Source organism: Drosophila takahashii, chromosome 3L, assembly GCF_030179915.1.
Source record: "Drosophila takahashii strain IR98-3 E-12201 chromosome 3L, DtakHiC1v2, whole genome shotgun sequence".
Classification (NCBI taxonomy): domain Eukaryota; kingdom Metazoa; phylum Arthropoda; class Insecta; order Diptera; family Drosophilidae; genus Drosophila; species Drosophila takahashii.
The window spans coordinates 15583300-15601395 of record NC_091680.1 but is presented as its reverse complement, the minus strand read 5'-3'; the positions used below and the strand labels follow the sequence as shown (position 1 = coordinate 15601395).

At 42.6% G+C, this 18096-nt stretch overlaps 6 protein-coding genes across 6 annotated transcripts; 2 read left to right on the top strand and 4 right to left on the bottom strand.

Moving 5' to 3' along the window:
* Positions 1–393: 393 nt before the first annotated feature.
* Positions 394–2915, bottom strand: spo (spook). The gene has a single exon (XM_017156954.3). The coding sequence runs from the start codon at positions 2382–2384 to the stop codon at positions 762–764; it is 1623 nt and encodes a 540-aa protein (XP_017012443.2). The 5' UTR covers positions 2385–2915; the 3' UTR covers positions 394–761.
* A 312-nt stretch (positions 2916–3227) lies between these two features.
* Positions 3228–5840, bottom strand: Alp10 (Alkaline phosphatase 10). The gene is made up of 3 exons (XM_017156981.3): positions 5698–5840; positions 3744–4888; positions 3228–3590 (listed from the first exon to the last, which is right to left on the bottom strand). Exons 1-3 carry the CDS (start codon positions 5780–5782, stop codon positions 3249–3251), a joined length of 1572 nt encoding a protein of 523 aa, XP_017012470.2. The 5' UTR covers positions 5783–5840; the 3' UTR covers positions 3228–3248.
* A 282-nt stretch (positions 5841–6122) lies between these two features.
* On the top strand, positions 6123–7997 carry Alp9 (Alkaline phosphatase 9). The gene has a single exon (XM_017156975.3). The coding sequence runs from the start codon at positions 6144–6146 to the stop codon at positions 7701–7703; it is 1560 nt and encodes a 519-aa protein (XP_017012464.2). The 5' UTR covers positions 6123–6143; the 3' UTR covers positions 7704–7997.
* Positions 7998–9153: 1156 nt separating this feature from the next.
* Positions 9154–10303, bottom strand: LOC108067695 (collagen alpha-1(X) chain). Its single transcript, XM_017156836.3, has 2 exons — positions 10207–10303; positions 9154–10144 (listed from the first exon to the last, which is right to left on the bottom strand). Exons 1-2 carry the CDS (start codon positions 10241–10243, stop codon positions 9231–9233), a joined length of 951 nt encoding a protein of 316 aa, XP_017012325.2. The 5' UTR covers positions 10244–10303; the 3' UTR covers positions 9154–9230.
* A 1487-nt stretch (positions 10304–11790) lies between these two features.
* TM9SF3 (transmembrane 9 superfamily protein member 3) lies at positions 11791–15279 on the bottom strand. Its single transcript, XM_017156958.3, has 5 exons — positions 14971–15279; positions 14351–14908; positions 13136–13869; positions 12777–13007; positions 11791–12712 (listed from the first exon to the last, which is right to left on the bottom strand). Exons 1-5 carry the CDS (start codon positions 15097–15099, stop codon positions 12568–12570), a joined length of 1797 nt encoding a protein of 598 aa, XP_017012447.2. The 5' UTR covers positions 15100–15279; the 3' UTR covers positions 11791–12567.
* Positions 15280–15915: 636 nt separating this feature from the next.
* mthl2 (methuselah-like 2) lies at positions 15916–18070 on the top strand. The gene is made up of 7 exons (XM_017156800.3): positions 15916–16561; positions 16622–16787; positions 16845–17021; positions 17085–17321; positions 17386–17557; positions 17620–17814; positions 17916–18070. Exons 1-7 carry the CDS (start codon positions 16058–16060, stop codon positions 18040–18042), a joined length of 1578 nt encoding a protein of 525 aa, XP_017012289.2. The 5' UTR covers positions 15916–16057; the 3' UTR covers positions 18043–18070.
* Positions 18071–18096: the final 26 nt, after the last annotated feature.

The window sequence follows — 18096 nt, the reverse complement described above, 5'->3', positions numbered from 1 at the left end:
GCAACCCAATCTTTAATATTGCTTATAAATGGAGTTTGGTATGACACATTCGGTTCGTGTACGCTGAAATTATCTCCAACATACTCTTCGTCAAGCCATTCCAGGTCTTCGCATTCTTCGTGTGATTGAACCACTAAACATTCTCTTTCTCGCCGCCCAGCCACTAAAAAAAATTTTTTCTCTGCTTTCCTATCTAAGTTTGCAGATATATTTAAAGAAAAAAAGTTTTTAAAAAAATTCTTTAAATAAAAAAATACATATAAAATGATTACGTAATCATTGTGCAAGACCCCCCTCCCCATGTAATCAAACATAATCATTTCAATGACCCCCTCCCCCCCCCTAGGTGATTACGTAATATATGGACAGCCCCTAAGAATTATACCCATTACATTACATTACGAATATATGAGTCATTTATTATAAACGAAATTCTTAACGAATTAATCTTACATTAGGAACCTAATGAATCGAATGAATGTACGATTTTATAATGTGTTTTGGAACTAAAAGGTTTTGTGTGAATGTTACGGTACCATACAGACATGAAATACAAATTAGTTTTACTATTTGATTTAATTTGTTCTAATTTAATACATTAGTTTGTGAGTGGAATCTTAATCTATTTAGATCTTGCAATATCTAATTTCCTTTATATTGTATTACTTAATAATACTACGATAGTTAGGGTACTTTTTTTTAAATCAAATAATTCTTTTACAATTTTCCGCTAAGCTTTCTCTGAGGGTAGCTACCCTTTCCTAGATGTTTTCCCTGGGTGTCAAAACCAATGGAAAACAACTGGCGGGCAGTGCCAAACTCTCTGGACTTATCTTAATTGTTGATAGATCGTGGCTGCTGATTTTATATCTCTGCATTATGTTGACCAGAACTAGGAAACCAAAGCCCCTGACCAAATTCTGGCCGATGCAAGTTCGCTTTCCGATGCTGAAGGGTAGGAAATGGGGAATATTCTTTCTTAGTTGGAGTTTTTCCTTATCGCTTTCGATTCCCGAATCGGAACCTTTGGAATTTTTCAGTCTTTCTTCGTTTGCTTTTTCCAAAAATCTTGACGGATTGAATTCTCTAGGATTGATCCAATTTTTCTCGCTGGTATTTAGCACATAGTTGTTGATAAACACAATGGTGCCCTTGGTTACCCCAAAGCCAGAGATCACTGCATCCTCAGTGGCAACATGGGGAACAATCGGTGAGGAAGAATATCGTAGCACCTCGAAAATCGTAGCCATTGTAAAAGGCATGGCATTCATATCCATTAGGTTAATAGGTCTCTTTTCCTCCGATGTAATGGCGTCTATTTCCTCTTGGATCCTCCCTTCTATATCCTGATTCCTGGCTATATAGGCCAGTACCAGCATCACAAGATTTCCAACCGCCGAATGTCCGCCAATAAAATCCTCCAGCATAAAGATGATAGTGTTCCGGGAGACCTCCTTATCCTCGATGAGACTTTTTAGTAGGGCATCTGTAAAGTCTCTGTCTGGCTCATCCAAATCGATGTTCAGCTCCCGGTGGCAGATGATCCTCTCCATTATAAATTTCCTGATGGTCGAGGACCAATTGATGATTTTGTTCAGGTGTCGCTGATAGAAGGGATACAGCCAGGGAAGAAAGTCCAGGGGATGTCCCTGGTTGATCTCCCAGAAAATCTCATCGAAGAATTGAACAATCTGTTCGAATTCCTTATCTTCGTAGTCGAATCTCAGGGAACACATATACTGACTAAACATATTTCCACAGGCCTTGAGAATCAGCGGCTTCAGTTCAATGGGTTCTCCCGGAACCATTCTGTTTTTCAGCTTTCGATTCCAATGCTCCATTTCCTCGCAGCCAATTTGGGACATTTTCACATAGAAGGAAGAGGATTCTCTTGGCGAACAGTGGCGCCTGGCGAGATTCCTCCTCTTCTGCTGCAGCTGAGACCAATCGCAGAGGGCCAGTGAATTGCTCCTCTCGCCTCCAAATAACTTATGGTATCGTATAAAGTCCGGACGTCCACTCATCACCTTGCCATTTTGGTTCAAGACCTCGCGAATCAGCTCCAGATTATTCACCACCAAACAGCGGGTGTGTCCAAAAGTCAGGGAGTAAATATCTCCGTATTGTTTGGCCAACTCGGTAAATCCCGCAAAGGGATTATCTCTATAGCGATCCAGAAGATGTAGGTTTCCAATGATGGGCCAAGGTCGTGGTCCAGGAGCTTGTTTATATTTTTTATAAACTATTTGATTTTGTTCCGGTGAATCTTTACTTTTAACTGGCAGAATAACTCGTCGCTTGACTCCATAAGTAATGGCAATGTAAGAAGTTACCACGACAATTAGTAAAGTGGCAAAAATACTATATGCCAAAATTGCGAACATTTTCACAGAGTTCTTAAATGTAGAAGGTTCAAAAGACGACTGAAGATCTCGAAGCAAGTCAAGTAGACAGGTAAACTGTGGGCCAAGATTTTGCTATATCCTTTGGAAAAACTATTTTGCCATCTGTGGGTTAAGGTATTATTACCTGCTAACGCTCTCTAATCTGCCGCTACCTGTTTGTTTTGGTTCTAATGGTTTGTTTTTCCCATTTAAGGAACAACATGAATCATCAGGATGGAAACTGATAAGTGGGAGATTGGCATTTACTCTCATTATCATTAGCTATTCTACAAATCCCTGGCTATGTTTTATTTTAGTTTGAATGTATGTATATAATTACATAGCACTTTCGTTATTAAAAACATAAGTTATAATTCTTTGGTATATAAGGTGCCGGTGAATGATGATAATTAGTTTAAGAGGGTGCCTGATCCCTTTTCTGATCGCTGACCTTGTGGCTCGACAATTTAATAATTAAGTTTACGACTATGGACGGAGTTGTGTGCTTAGAACCAAGTGCTTTTAGGTCTTAGCCCAACGGAATTCAAACTGGTATGACGGCTGCGCATAAGCCAAAAGCGCTGACCTTGCAATGGACTTCGGGGTGCAGCCCACAACAGTGCATATGCTGCGTCAGCTTCCTGAATTTAAAAGTCAGCTCCGTACTAAGGTGACTCGATAGCCACTCGGGTGGCTCATTAATTATTTCTCAACTATATATTTTAGATTTTTTGAATTTTGAATTTATTTCTATAACTTTACTTTATTATATTAACTGTACACTCCCCTTGAGGATTATCCTAAACTACTCCATATTTATTGAGTATTCCGTAAGACGTAAAATACGATATGATCGGTACTTTATTACTCATTCAGTTTGTCCTTGGCAAAGGGCCCAATGTTGGCCGCATAGGCCATCATGGCTGGGATGGAACTCTGCTCGTAATTGCCAGTGAAAAGATGCTCGAAGGGACCAGATGCGAAGACACCCACATCCTCGGCGCCATGGGTTTCACTGCTCAGGGGAACCGTGGCCTGGAAAGCAAACTCTTCGTTGGTAGTGTCCGTATGGCCGAGATCAATGCGTCCAGACTCAGAGCTGTAGGTGTCGGTAAATCCAGGGCCGTTGGCATAGGACAAGATGGTAAAGGGCAGATCATCATCAGCCACATTGGGAGCCAGGGAAAGGATGTTCTGACGCCGGTACTATATAAAAAAGCATACAGAACTTGTTATTAAAACGTTTTAAAAATTTAGTATAAAAATTAAGTATTACAAAAAATTTTTTTTGGTTTTCTAGATAGTCTGTTAAAATTCAAAGATTTTAATATACAAAATGAATAACTTTTAATTACTCACCGGATAGCCATTAATGGACATGGTGTGCGAGTGATCCGAAGTCACAACAATGAGAGTGTCCTCCTCGTTGGTCATTTTCCTTGCCATTTCTACGGCTGCCGCGAATTCTTGAGTATCTTCCAGAGCCTTCCTCGCCTTTGTGGCGTGATGGGCCATATCAATACGGCCGCTCTCAACAAACAGGAAGTATCCCTCTTTATTTTTGCTAAGCAATTTGATGGCTGCCTCTGTCATGTCGGAAAGGGATGGCTCGGCGTCTTCGTAATGGGTTCGCCGACGATCACCGTGATAGGGCAGGTGAGAGGTGTCGAAGAGTCCGAGAAGATAATCCGTCTTGCTGAGATCCGTTTCCTTGAGACCCTTCAGGGACCACACGTACTTGCCCTCCGCTCCCTGTTGCTTCTTGATCTCCTGCCAGTCGTTGATCAGATCTCGACCATCGGTCCGCAGGCCCGCAACACCAGTCTCATCGGGCTGGGATTGATCCCGGAAATAGGAGCGACCACCGCCCATAATCACGCGAAGTTCCTGGCCCACTGGCCACTCCACCAGCTGGCGGGCCACATCCGTGTTGATTTCGGGACTGCACTGGGAGCTGACTATCTCACCATCGTGCTCCCAATTCCGCTCCGCAACATGGGCATAAACCCCAGCTGGCGAGGCATGTGTCACTCGTGCCGTGGTCACCACACCCGCCCACTTTCCGGCCTCCTGGGCCCACTGACCAATGCTCTGGACATGATGGCTCGAATTGGTCACACAGTCGCCACGCTGCACCTGGGCATTCACTCCAATGGTACCGTAGTTGGCCTTAACTCCGGTCAAATAGGCCGTGGCTGTGTTGGCCGAATCGGGGGTACGTTCGTTTACAGCATACGTCTTGGAGAGACCCAAATAGGGGAACTTCTCGAAGAAGACCTGCTTGTTGCTATCGCCCATGAAGGCACGTGTGGCCGCAATCGTATGAATTGACATGCCATCGCCCAAAAATAGGATCACGTTCTTAGCCCGATTTTCGTTGAGTTTCTTGTGTGTGGCCAGCTTATCGGCCAGAATCGATTGGGCCTTATCGTGCCAGAACCGTGTGTCCAGCTCCTCGTCGAGGGCCTCGAAGTCGCGTGATGATTGCAGACGGGGATGTTGGGCTGTAAGGACCGGACTTTGGGTTAGCAACTAATCGGCGGGAAAATTCGGTCTAATAAAACTACTGCTTCAAGTGGTAAACATGTTTTCTGGCCGACTCGATTAGATCTATAAATCAGTTTTAATTATAGCTATTTCTTATCGCTGGAAAATCGCACCTGATTGTACCATAATAAAACGTGTTAAAAACGTTTTAACCTCTAGTACTGATTAATGACTCCTACACTAAAATAAAGTGGCGTCATGATTATATGTGGATTTCTTCACTAGCATAAATCGTTGACATGTATCCATTCGTTTATAAATGTATCCCTTTTTATTTTATTTAGATAGATGTGTATAGGTACGATCAATTTTCTTATATGGTATTACGTAACACCTTTTAACTCTTCTTTTTTGAGTATCCTTGCTTAATGGTCCCTAAAGAGTTGTTCTATAAGTAAATCTAGGAAAAAAATACTTTAAAAAACATTTGTTTACTCCTAATTAAGTCTTTATTTCATTTAAATTTAATTTAATCACTAAGTTAATTCAATTATATTTTTCATATCATATTTCACAATACCCCAGCTAAACGCTATCTTTATTGCAATTGAATTTCACGTGAACAAATGAACTCGTAATCATAGTATAGCTCGTCGATGACTGAACCTTTTCAAAAATAAATATAGATTAGCCTATTATAATGAGCTAAGAAGATTTGCGATAAGGTCTACTGGGTTCTTTCAATTGGCCGTAGATAAGCTGGGGTCCCGACAAATCGGATTCGTTCGGCTGCTCTCTTCGCAATCTTCGGTTCGGTTCCACTTACCATGTTCTTGCTCATCGGCCAGATCACTCCGAACCTGGACAAACAGGAGAGCGAAAAGGCACAAGATCAGGGAACTTTTTACCATCTTGTATGGGGGGCGGTGACTTAAAACTGAGTAATGCTCCGTTCGACAGAGACCGCGAGACTGGCCAAATTAGACGAATTGGCCCGGTTATATAGCCTCCGATTCCCGAGGCGTTCTTCCTGTAATATACATACGCATATTATATATGATTGTTTTTGTGATTTGAGCAATCTAAAGTGGCGATCGATTAATTATCTCGAGTGCCTAAAAACGTGAGTATCACGGTCTGGCCAAGGAGGTGTCGTAAATTACCCGAGCTCCCCACGCCTCACACGACCTGCACCTGATGGTATATTAATGGGTGGTATGTGCCACTGGAGTACAGTATTCACCTGGCTGGCACAGTGAAAGCATCTCTAGAATGGCTTTGAGTCTTAAGTTCTGGATTGGCCTCGGCCTCTTGACCACCATCGTCTGGGGTGCAGCGGTACCTGGAAAGGCGCCCGTGGACGAGGAGCGGATGCATCCCCATCTGCCGAGTAGTCCCCGACTTCGTGCTATTTCTGGAGAGGAAACGCAGGAGTTCTGGTACGCGTACAGCAAGCAGCTACTCCGTGAGAAGGTGGACTTTGTAAGGAACACCAAGAAGGCGAAGAATATTATCCTATTCCTCGGAGACGGCATGGGTCTGGCCACTCTGGCCGCTGCCAGAAGTTACATTGGAGGTGAGGAGCTGAAGCTCTCCTTCGAGGAGTTTCCCTTCACGGGGCTATCGAAAACCTATTCGGTGGACAAGATAGTACCCGATAGTGCCTGTACTTCGACCTCATACCTTTGCGGAGTAAAGGCGAACTACGGAACCATTGGCGTGAATGCCCATGTGAAGCGCGGCGACTGCTTGGCCATGGCCAATGAAACGAACCATGTCTTCTCCCTGGGCAAATGGGCCATGGATGCGGGCAAGGCGGCCGGACTGGTGACAACCACTCGAGTGACCCACGCCTCTCCCTCCGGAGTCTACGCCCATGTCGCCGATCGGGAGTGGGAGAATAATGCCGTGCTCGAGGAGGCCTGCGGTGAGCAGTCGGAGGGCCTCCAGGACATAGCCGTCCAGTTGATTCACGGCGAGGTGGGCAGCAAACTGAAGGTCATGTTGGGCGGCGGCAAGCGAAGCTTCTACAGTCCCGAGCACTACGACAAGGGACGTCGCACTGATGGTCGCAATCTGGTCGAAGAATTCGAGGCTCTGGATGAGGGTAATACTTTCGTGAAGACCCAGAAGAAGCTGCTCCAAGTGAATGCCACCGAAACGGGACGTCTGTTGGGTTTGTTCAGCAAGAGTCACATGCACTATCATCTGGAACAACTCGCGGATCCGGAGAACAATGAGCCCACGCTGGAGGAGATGACACAGAAGGCCATCGAGGTGCTGGAGACCGAGGAGCAGGGCTACTTTCTGTTCGTCGAAGGAGGTAAGATCGATATTAGCCACCACGATACCATGGCACGAATTGCCCTGGATGAGACCGCCGAACTCTCGAAGGCGGTAAGGAAAGCACGCGAGATGACCAACCCGGAGGAGACCCTAATTGTGGTGACCTCGGATCATTCGCACACCTTCAGTGTGTCGGGCTATCAGAAGAGAGGAAGCGACATCTTCGGAGCCGCCAAGGCGAAGGGCCAGGATGGCAAACCCTATCTGGCCCTGAGCTATGCGAATGGCAAGAGCTTCGCGGACTATTACAACACGGAGACTCACGAACGAGAGGATCCCACCAGCCTGCCCACCGTGGGTGACTTTGATCAGCTTTTCCCCGCCACGGTGCCCCTGGAATCGGAGACCCACGGCGGCGAGGATGTCGGCGTTTTTGCCTCGGGTCCCTGGGCCCATCTCTTCACCGGCGTCTACGAACAGAACACCATTCCCCACATTATGGCCTATGCCGCTTGTGTGGGCGATGGACTGACTGCCTGCGATTAGGAATCAGAATCGCAATCAGGAGTTGATTGACACACCGAAGGACTCTTAATTAGCTCGTCCACTAGACAAATTCTCACGTACGCTTTATCGCCTTAAATGAATACTCAAACAATTGACAGGTGCTACAACACATGGCCCTCGAGAAAAAAGAAATTAGATCGGGGATTACTCGCACATTCTATAAGAAGTGTTTTCCTATCAATCTGAAAAACCAAATATACTTATATTGTCTGATTAAAGGCAGACATTGAAATCCCGATTAAAGCTGATTAAATTAATAAGAACCATTTTAAATTTCGACTTTGTATTCGGGGGGTGTGGTGTGATCGAACGAACGTGGAACGTATTGGAGATTTGTATCTCATGGTCTTACCATACTTTCGAATAGCTTTAGGATCTAGATAGTTATTCTTTTGGAGCCAAAAATAGTTATTGGACTTTAAGGGGTCTTATATTGGGGTATTCCTGCCAATAAATACCTAATCAATGGAATATTTTAATCAGAAAATAAGTCGACATTCCTTTTAGATAAAGAATTTAATTTCTTTATGCCGAATTGTATAGTCTAAATGACGCAGAAAGATGACTTTGATCAAAAGGCTAAGGACATGCGGTGCTTAAGTTCCGAAACTAAATTAGTTTTAAAAATAATGAAATACTGAGCTCAAATCAATTATAATAGCAAAATATATAAAGTACTTCTAACCAATAATACGAATTAAGCAAGGTTCTATATATAATTTTATACTAAACAAATTAATATTTTTTCTTCCCTTTTTTCAGTCATCAATATTGACAAGTAAATCTGGTTTTATCTCTGATAGACATTGTTTATCAATACTGAGAATTTCAATTATCGCCTTTCTCTTTTAAAAAGTGAATCTAATGACGTAGAACGAACGGCCTCACCCACTGGTTCTCAGAAATGTTATATTTTTAAAATTTCATCGACAAATTAAATCTATCAATGCAATGAAATTAAATTTTGTGTAGACAATTAAATGCGAATTGATTTAAATCAATTGTGATTTTACTTGGAATTCCTATTATCATAATGATTGGCCAGTCTGCCGAGTGGGTAAATATGATCCCAAATACTTGAACTTATTATGCTATTTAAATTGTCAATACCAACCTCGATTTTATGGGACTTTCGTTTTTCTTGAGAATCTCTTTTACTTGTTTATGTCGAGTATTTTAAGCAAAATCATTGTTTACTATTGTCATTACGAAATCCGTCGGGGAATACCCCTTTCTATATTTGTTAAAAACGTAGATCTTCGATTCCCAGAAGTTTAATGATCTTTGATTTTGTTTACTCCGAGTAAGACGAACGAAATGTTAATTACACGTCAGATCCAGTTGAGCATTCAATGAATGAACATTCGTATATCCCAAATAATAAGCCAATAAAAGATCGATTTCCAAATAATAAGGTTAATTTATCATCTTCTTGTTAGACATTATCAGTACGGTTTTTATTTAAATATTCAACTAGCTGCAATCTGAATAAATAGACTATATATCTCAAATAATGACTGCATATTGGTTAGCACTACGAGGTTGGACGAGTGTGGCATACTTCTCCTTCAGCTCGACCAGAGCCCTCTGAAAGTTCTCCATGCTGCTCTCCAGCTGATTGGGATTATGCTGCTGCTGGACGGATTGAGCCTTGGCAGCCAGTAGACCATCGTGGGATCTCTCGCCCAAGAGGAGGATCCTCCTCCAATCGCTGGCATCGGAGCTGCCGCGCAGAAAGTCCTTGCGATTGCCCACTGCGAATACAGTCTCCTCTATATTTTCCGGCAGCAATGTGGTCTGCGGTGTGCCCAGTTCTCCGGGAGTCGGTTGAGTGGGTGCCAATTGAATTGCCGGTGGCGTAATCCCCGACAGAGATGCCGATGTGGGTTGAGGCGGTGGAATGGGAGCAGCTTGCCCCTGATTGGCCGGTGAATCGAACAGTTCGCTGGGCAAATTCTGCGGCCGATCGATCTGCATCACCTGCCCATCGGGTGAAATGTGGAAGAACTGCGCACGACCCGTTAAACCAGTTCCAGTTGCTCCGCCAGGAATGACTATAATGTTGCCCACAGCGGTGGTCAGTGCAGAGGCTCCTCCGAATCCGCCACCAGGAACCGCTTGGGCTGAGATAAAGGGTGGAACAGGAACTCCAGGTGGTGGAAAAGATCGCAAGGGTGGAGCCGCCGGACAGGGGAAGCAGTATCCAGGAGGTCCCGGTGGGCCTGGCAAACCTCTGGGACCCGGAATAATGGGAAGGTTAGGTGGGTAAGGACCTGGGTAGCCCCAGTATCCATTGCCACTGCCACCAAGACCGTTGCCGTTTCCTGGAGGTCCTGGAGGACCAGGAGGACCTCGCTCACCCGCAGGACCAGGATCACAAGAGCATTTCACCAAAGATCCCTGGGCAGAGGAACAAAGACCTGCGGTAAAACGATATATTATAAAATGTTTAAGAATACTAGGGATTGTTTTTTAAACTTACCCAAAACCAAGACAGCTGCAAGACCGAGAAAACTCATGGTGCTCTTGGAAAATCACTTGAGAACAGACTGAGCTGAGCCGAGAGCTCGGCAGCTGCTTTTATAAGCAGGAAAACTCGGGATAAAATCAAATGAGTTGACAAACATTTTAATATGCATATAAAATAAACAAAATAATCTCGAGATCGAGCCCCAAAACACATTTCCCGCATCTCTATAACTGTTCTTGGCCCACAATCGAAAGGGAAATGTTTAGAGATCAAATGGAAAAATGCCATCACCAAGGCGGTCGCGCTGACATTTATGATAATTTATGCAACAAAATATACACGAACATCATTAGGTCTGAGGCCAAGCCTTTAAACTGGGTCAGCAGGGTTCTGAATTCTTGGCCAACGATCGGCAGGGAAAACTTCAAAAATGCAACAAATGTCAATCAAGTCGTAAAGTGTGATTAAATCAGGCAGTTTATGTGACTAAATGTGGGCGCTAGCCATCAAAATGACACCCAGACTTTTGAATCGCTGTCGGAAATTATTCTCATCACCTTTTTTTTCAGAGGAACAGAAATTCTGAAGACCTGCTCTCAAGCGCCGTTACAGTTTCCATCGACCAGAATTAGCATAAATTACGAAATCAATATGTTCCTAATCAGGTTCCACCACAGGGCGGATTGAAATGAAAAGGCTCTGCGACATTTCCGACTTATCTCAGAATTCCATTGACAAGACAAAGCCCCCGAAAACACGCGTCATTAGTGGCACTCGTCCACTCTGTAAGTGCCCACTTCCAAACGAGCGCCATTCTCTCGAAAACTGGTGACATTGGCCCTCTTGAGCGTCCAGATAAGCAGTAAAAGTAAAACCGGATGAAGGATAGTTCTTTGCCTAGGTAAATACTCTAAAAACGGTTCTTAAAAGACGGGTTCCACTACATATCATAGTTTATTATCCCATTTCTTGATAACTGTTTTCTGGAAGCAAAAAAAAATACTTCATATAAAGTCGATCATTAAGATACTACATGGAGATTAACTAAAGAGTGGAGCTTACCCCAAAAAAAATCAATAACTTTTGATCTAAAGCAGCTTAAATGAACTAAATGATTCCAGAAACCTTCCCAAAACTTGTCAGGGTATAACACACAGTGTAAACACTGCAGTGATTAATCTTGTACGTAATAAACATAATTCAAGTACGTAAGCCCAAAGCAAACTCTATCAGTTAACGACAAGAATCCAAAAAGCTTTATCAATTGAGTTGTCATGGAATAATCCCAAAGTACTTGATCCGCACCGGTGTTTTCTTGTTTGTTTTTTTTTTTTTCTTACTGTGGCTCCCTAAAAAACAGAAAAAGAATAGGAATGCGAAAATTGGCAATTGGCCCCTCTAATAAATGGGCAGATAAGCTGCCCAAGTCAATTAATTGCAAAAAAAAAAAAATAAAGGCAGATGAAGTTGTTTGCCTCCCAACAATTTTGAAATCCATTTGAGGGTCAATGGTACTGAGCGGATCATAAAAGATTAAACGATCTTGATGTTGTTTGATAATGACCAGGATGAAGCGGACATCAAAGGCATTAATCATTTTGCTTGGTTTTATATATTGAATTTATTATTAGATTATCGACTATTGCTAATCAGCACATTTCTTGCATCGTACATAAACTTAATTGGCGCAAACAAGTTCAAGTCACATTTTGTTGCAATTGCATAGATTGATAAGTTTTCTAGGCAAACAATTCAAATAAAATACATGATGTATACGGTATGCAGGCATACGCGGATCGAAAGCACATATATGGCAAAAAAGTTATCTTCGAAACTATACGATATCAAAAATTATAAATTTAATGAATTAATTCATTTTTTATGCAATCAAGTAAGCGGAAAAAATAATAACTGTTTTTAGTAATTAGTAATTTTATGGAACAAAGGAGATTCCAATTTAAATAGATAAGTTTAGTAATTGACTCTTAAATCTATCAAATATAAATGCAACTAACTGAGCTTTCAATCTACAATTATTTGTTACTTTGTCCTACATTTCCTCAGAATTGAATTCACTGTCATTTCCAAGTTGCTTGATTTACAGTTCCGAAAAACACTATTTAAGTAATATATGTGCCTGGCGTATACATCGTTAAACTGAATATTTAATCTTTGGTGCGAATACATTGGACTGGCATTCATTTTCACACCAACATGAGAAGTGAGAAACACAAAGAGACGGAGAGCGGAGAGCCAAATGGAGCAAAGGTAAACGCACAGAACTAAAACTCTACTCAATAAATACAAGTGTAAATCGATTAGGATGATATACAGATCTGGGGGCGGGTTGCGGCGGAGCGAGCCGCTGGGCTCTTAGTCTATTTTCACATTGGAATAGATTTTGCGCACGAAGAGATTCGTGCCCACATAGCCGACGGTGCCGCAGATAATTCCCAGGGCGCCGCTGAAGAGGGCCATGTAGCCAAAGTAGAAGGCCGTTTGGAACAGGCCGAACATTCTGAAAAACAATAAATGCGTTTCTTAAGAATGATCACTGTAAAAATCAGTAATATGCGACTTACTTGGTTTTAAAGAAGAAGTAGTAAAAGGAGTAGGCATACACGTAAATGGACGTCGATCCCGCCGCCATGAAACTCGTCCACTGCCATCGGTAATCCTCAGCATTAAGCAGGAAGTATGTGCACACAATGGTAACACACACAGTGACCACAGTCAGGATGCTGAACACCAGCAACATAAAGCCATAGACATAGTAGATCTTGTACGCCCAGAAGGAGGTGAAGATGAAGTACCTTTAAAAAAATATTATAAATAGATAAAAAAATGTTAAATAACAGTATTTTACGTTAAATTAAGTAAGTTCTTTTTTGGAAGCTTTACTCCGTTAAAAATCAGTCACAAATGTCCGGACAATACTTACATCTCAATAAAGATAGATCCGAAGGGCAGGACACCGCCTAGAAGAACAATAATCAGCGGCTCCATGTACCACTTCTTTTCGGGAATGGGTCGTGGCACAGCGTTCACTCGGCAAGGGAAGTCCGGCTGCCCGTCCAGATTGCGACCCACCACAGTGCCAACCAAAGTCAAGGGCAGGATCACAAATAGACAGATGCAGGTCACTGCCACCATGGTCCCGAAGGGAATGGCTCTCGAAGCGTGATAGCCGATGGCAATGAAGTTAATCAGGAAAGCCGTGCCACACACAGCCACTGGAACCGTAAAAGCCGACACCAGCATCTGCCGGATCCACAATCTTCCTCCCAATCGCGCATATAACGATCCTCCAAAGTAGCCATTAATGGGCGAAGTGGCAGCATACACAAATATGGCCGTGGACAGCATAGAACCACGTTCTGTGTACAATTCACCGACTATGGCGAACATAATCACACAGAAAACCACCGAAATTAGTTGGTAGCCAGCTCCCACTAAAGCCGAGAAGAGCAGCGTGTTGGGTGGCGAACGGAAGACGTCGCCATGAACCTGCTTCCAACCGTATTCATCGCCAAGGTCGCGCTCCATGTCGTCCACCTCCTCGTCCTTGCTATAACGGGCATAATCCTTGCGCAGAGTTCGCATCAGAATCATGGACACAAGGCCAACCAGGAAGATGACCATCATGAAGCTGTTGAAGATGCTGAACCAGTGGATCTGTGGAAATAGGATTTAAAATAATTAACATTGGTAATTGCGCAAAATAAGCAAATAAATGATGTGATCGTTATTATTTTGTACTTGTAAAAATAATTGATATGCTATTAAACACAATATTATATAAAATGCGTCTTATCTTCGTTTTTCTTTAGATGGAATATAAAGAGGTTTAAGTTGTTAAACTGAATGATCCCTATTCAGGACCAATTTTACAGGACTTTCCATGGTTCCCAGACATGCTGACCGAAACTTAGCTTAAAATTTAGCAAGAAAAGCTTATTATTAATCGAAATACTTTGTTAAATTACTAATGTATGATGCCAAGAACTGATTACGAAACAGGCTATAAAATATGATTCATTCGCAGCACGTTTGGAATATAAATTTAAATATTTTTACATTACTTATTAAAAAATGCTTACTTTAAAGTTGCTACCTTGAATAAATAGAATACATAGTTATAGTACTTAATACGCACCCTGTGCTGGAAGAAGTTCGGGTCCAGGTACTTGTCGAATCGGTTCTTGAACTCCACCTTGCTGGGCTTCCAGTTGACCTCGTAGGAGAAGTTGATGTGCGAACCCGGCTTCAGTTCCTCCCGACCATCGGTGGTCAGGGTGATGTCCACGATCTGCTGGCCATTGTAGCCGATGTCGAACTTCTTGTGCGTGAAGATGTAGTACTTGCCATCGCGTTCGTCCCGCTCCCCGACCTTTCCCCAGATTGGAAGACCATCGATGTACATCTGGTACCAGTACTCGTTCTTCACGGCATAGGTGAACGCCTTGGCGCTCTCCTCCTGCAGGGTGACCATGCAGATGACTGACTTGGGTGCATCGATCTTGAAGTCCATCTCGTAGCCACTGAACTCCAGCTCGACTCCTTGGAGGGCTTCGCTCAGGGTCTCGTGGTAGTGGGAAATCGACGACTTTTGGCCACTGCAGAAGGGCAGGGAGAAGTAGGCGTAGGTCTCCTGCCGATTGTGGTACGGACCCACCGTGTTCATCCACAGGACCACCTCCTCCCGGTCATTGTACTATCCGGGGGATTGGGAAGATATATGTATCCGTAGACATGGTAATCCAAATCCAAACTCACCTTGTGGTTGTGCTCATCCGCCTGCGAGGGCGACACGTAGCAGCTGGCGATGAGCAGACATAAACAAATTGCACGGAACTGCGAAACCACCGCAGTTTTCCTGGTGGCTGCGATGCTGCTGCTGCCCATCGTGGCTTGTGCAGGTGGTGACCTCGATTGCGCGACTTCCGGGTGACCTCGCTCTGCCGGCGTGCTTCGAATGCCCTGGCTAGGATTGGCTTTTCAGACAATTTGTGGCAAACACAGATTTGCCGACAGAAAAAAAGATCTCGTAAACGTAAAGTCAGTTCATTTGTGCTGGTTCCGAGTCTTTGAACCGAATCATAGAACTAGAACACACGTCACTTGGCCGAATCGAGCGCTGTGCAACACTCTTTTTTTTGGAACTAGTGTGACCGTTAAACTGTTTTTGAAAATTCAGTTGGCCTACTATTTGTTTAAAAATTAATCATTATTTAAAGACTCTCTTTGATATTTTTAATCATTTTGTTCCTATCATAAAATATTTACTGGGCTGTAATCTAGAAAATAAATAAATAGAATCTTTTGGATGTTTGGATGTACAGTTTAAATATTTTGACGCCTTATTTCATAAAACTTGTTAAATATGTATTATAATAACTGTAGTAAATGATAACTGCGGTACTTATTTTACTTGCTCGGCGATGACGCCAATGTCCAAAAATCCCAAGACCTAAGTTCAGAAATATTATTATCTCTAAAGCTTGCAGTACTTCCAAAAATAAATATTCATCTAGATATGTTTAGTTTAAGGTCGTTCCACAATCATGCCCGCATAATACTAGAAGTTGTGATATCAATAGTTTGTCGCGACTCAGAGCGCTGTTTCAAGAAATTATTATGGAATGTCCTGATAATTTGCTGAGACTATCAGCAGTTTTCTTTATATTCAATTATTTTCTTAAGCAGACTCGGAGGAGTCAGTCGCTCAAAAACTCTTGTCGGACACACATTGTAAAGACGTCATAGTTTGTAACCCTTATTTTTGTGTTTTTGAAGAATATTTTAAGGGTTTCGGCATAACGAATTAAAAATTGTTTCTAAAATTTAAAAGTAGTGGTGAAAAATGTGGATACTTCTTGGATACCTTGCTGCATTTCTGTTGTTGGTGCTGCAAAAAACCCATGCTCAGATTAGCGGTTGCGATTTCTTCGACACTGTAGATATCTCGACTGGACAAAGACTCCCAAATGGCTCATACTTATATGAGGACCTACTCATTCCCGCCCATTTGACGGCAGAATATGACTTTAAGCTCCTGGCAAACGGAGAGAAGGAGGATGTGACGAGGCACATAAGAGGATGTGTCTGCAAACTCAGACCCTGTGTCAGATTTTGCTGCCCCCATGACCACATAATGGATAACAGCAGTTGCTTTGATAATATGACAGTGGATGAGCTGAATGAACTCGATCCCTTCCTAAACGTGACCCTCAACAACGGATCGGTGGTTAGGATGCACTTCAGAGACGAATTAATAGTGCAGTGGGACTTGCCCAAGCCCTGTGAGCAGGGAAAATTGTTCTACCTAGACAACCGAGTTGAAATGGATAAGTTTACACTTTTCGAGGTATCTTAGCTAAATAATATAATAAGTTTGGCAAGTTTAATCGCAATCAATCTTTTTTAGAATGGAGGTTTCCTTCGCCATTATGACAATATGAACTTGGACAAGAGGGAGTACTGTCTTCAGCATCAAACCTTCTATGACGTTAATACCAATACCTCATCCATTCGAATTGCACCCCATAACTGCTTAAAAGAGGTCGAGCAATCTAGAACTGGGCAGACCGTCGGTAATGTAAAGTAAAATATTTACTCAAGATCCACGTAACTGATTTGGCTTCCCATAGTGATTATCCTATCTTTGATATGTATGACTCTCACGACCGAAGTGTACCTATTTGTTAAGGAATTTAGAAACTTGAACGGCAAGTGCTTCATTTCCTACATGGTCTGCCTGTTCCTGGCCTATCTCTTCCTGCTGCTCGACTTGTGGGGCCTATCGTCCAGTTTTTGCCATACATCAGGTGAGATCATGGCGACTATATGACTATATGAGCAAAAAAACATTTTTTGGAGTCACTCAAAAGGTTTCCTGGGCTACTTTTTCGTCATGGCCGCATTTCTGTGGCTTTCTGTCATCAGTCTGTACCTTTGGAATGGATTGAAAATCGAGTTTGTGATAAATCATCAGTATTTGGTCTACAACTGTTACGCATGGGGAATGTCGACGGTCTTGACCGGAATCACCTATGTGGCTAATGAGGTAGTAGAGGACGAGAATTGGAATCCCAGAATGGGCGAGGAAGGGCATTGTTGGATCTATAGTGAGTTGCGATTTCTAATGGAAATCTTAGATATGTTCGTTACCCTCATGATTTCTCTTCACAGCGAAAAGTTGGTCTGCTATGCTCTACTTCTATGGACCGATGTTAGTGCTGATTCTCTTCAATATGACCCTGTTTATCCTGACTGCACTCCCTAGAATACAATCTAAAATGGAACTTAGAAAAATCGCACGCAAGGAAGGCAGGATACAAAAGCTGAAATCGGATAAACATAAGTAAGTAACATTGTAATAATTGATATGATATGATTTCAGGACCCTCCATGTATCCTTTACAGCTATGCATTATATCTGCGGCTTTTCATCGCCATGGGAATCTCGTGGAGCCTTGAGATAATCTCCTACTTAATTCAGGAAAATAAGGCCTGGGCCTACGCGTTTCTGGTGGCAGACTACTTTAATTGGTCCCAGGGTATCATCATATTTGTGCTTTTCATCCTGAGGGGCTACACCCTACAACTTCTAAAAAAGCAGTAAGTATCTGATTTAAGAATTAAAGTGGGAAACAAAGTTTCCTTTCAGGTAATTACTAAGCTTTAATGTCCGACTATTAACTATTTTTCTTTATTCTTAGAATATATCCGAAAGATAAATGGAATAGCATCAGTATGAGGTCAAGGGTAACTCGTATAACGATTGACGAATCCGTAAGTCATCACCCAAACCCAACATTTGTGGCGAAGGACTCAATCAGTGTGTAGAAATATACAAAAAATTGTTCAGATTATAGATCCGTTTGTAATAGTAACTAATAA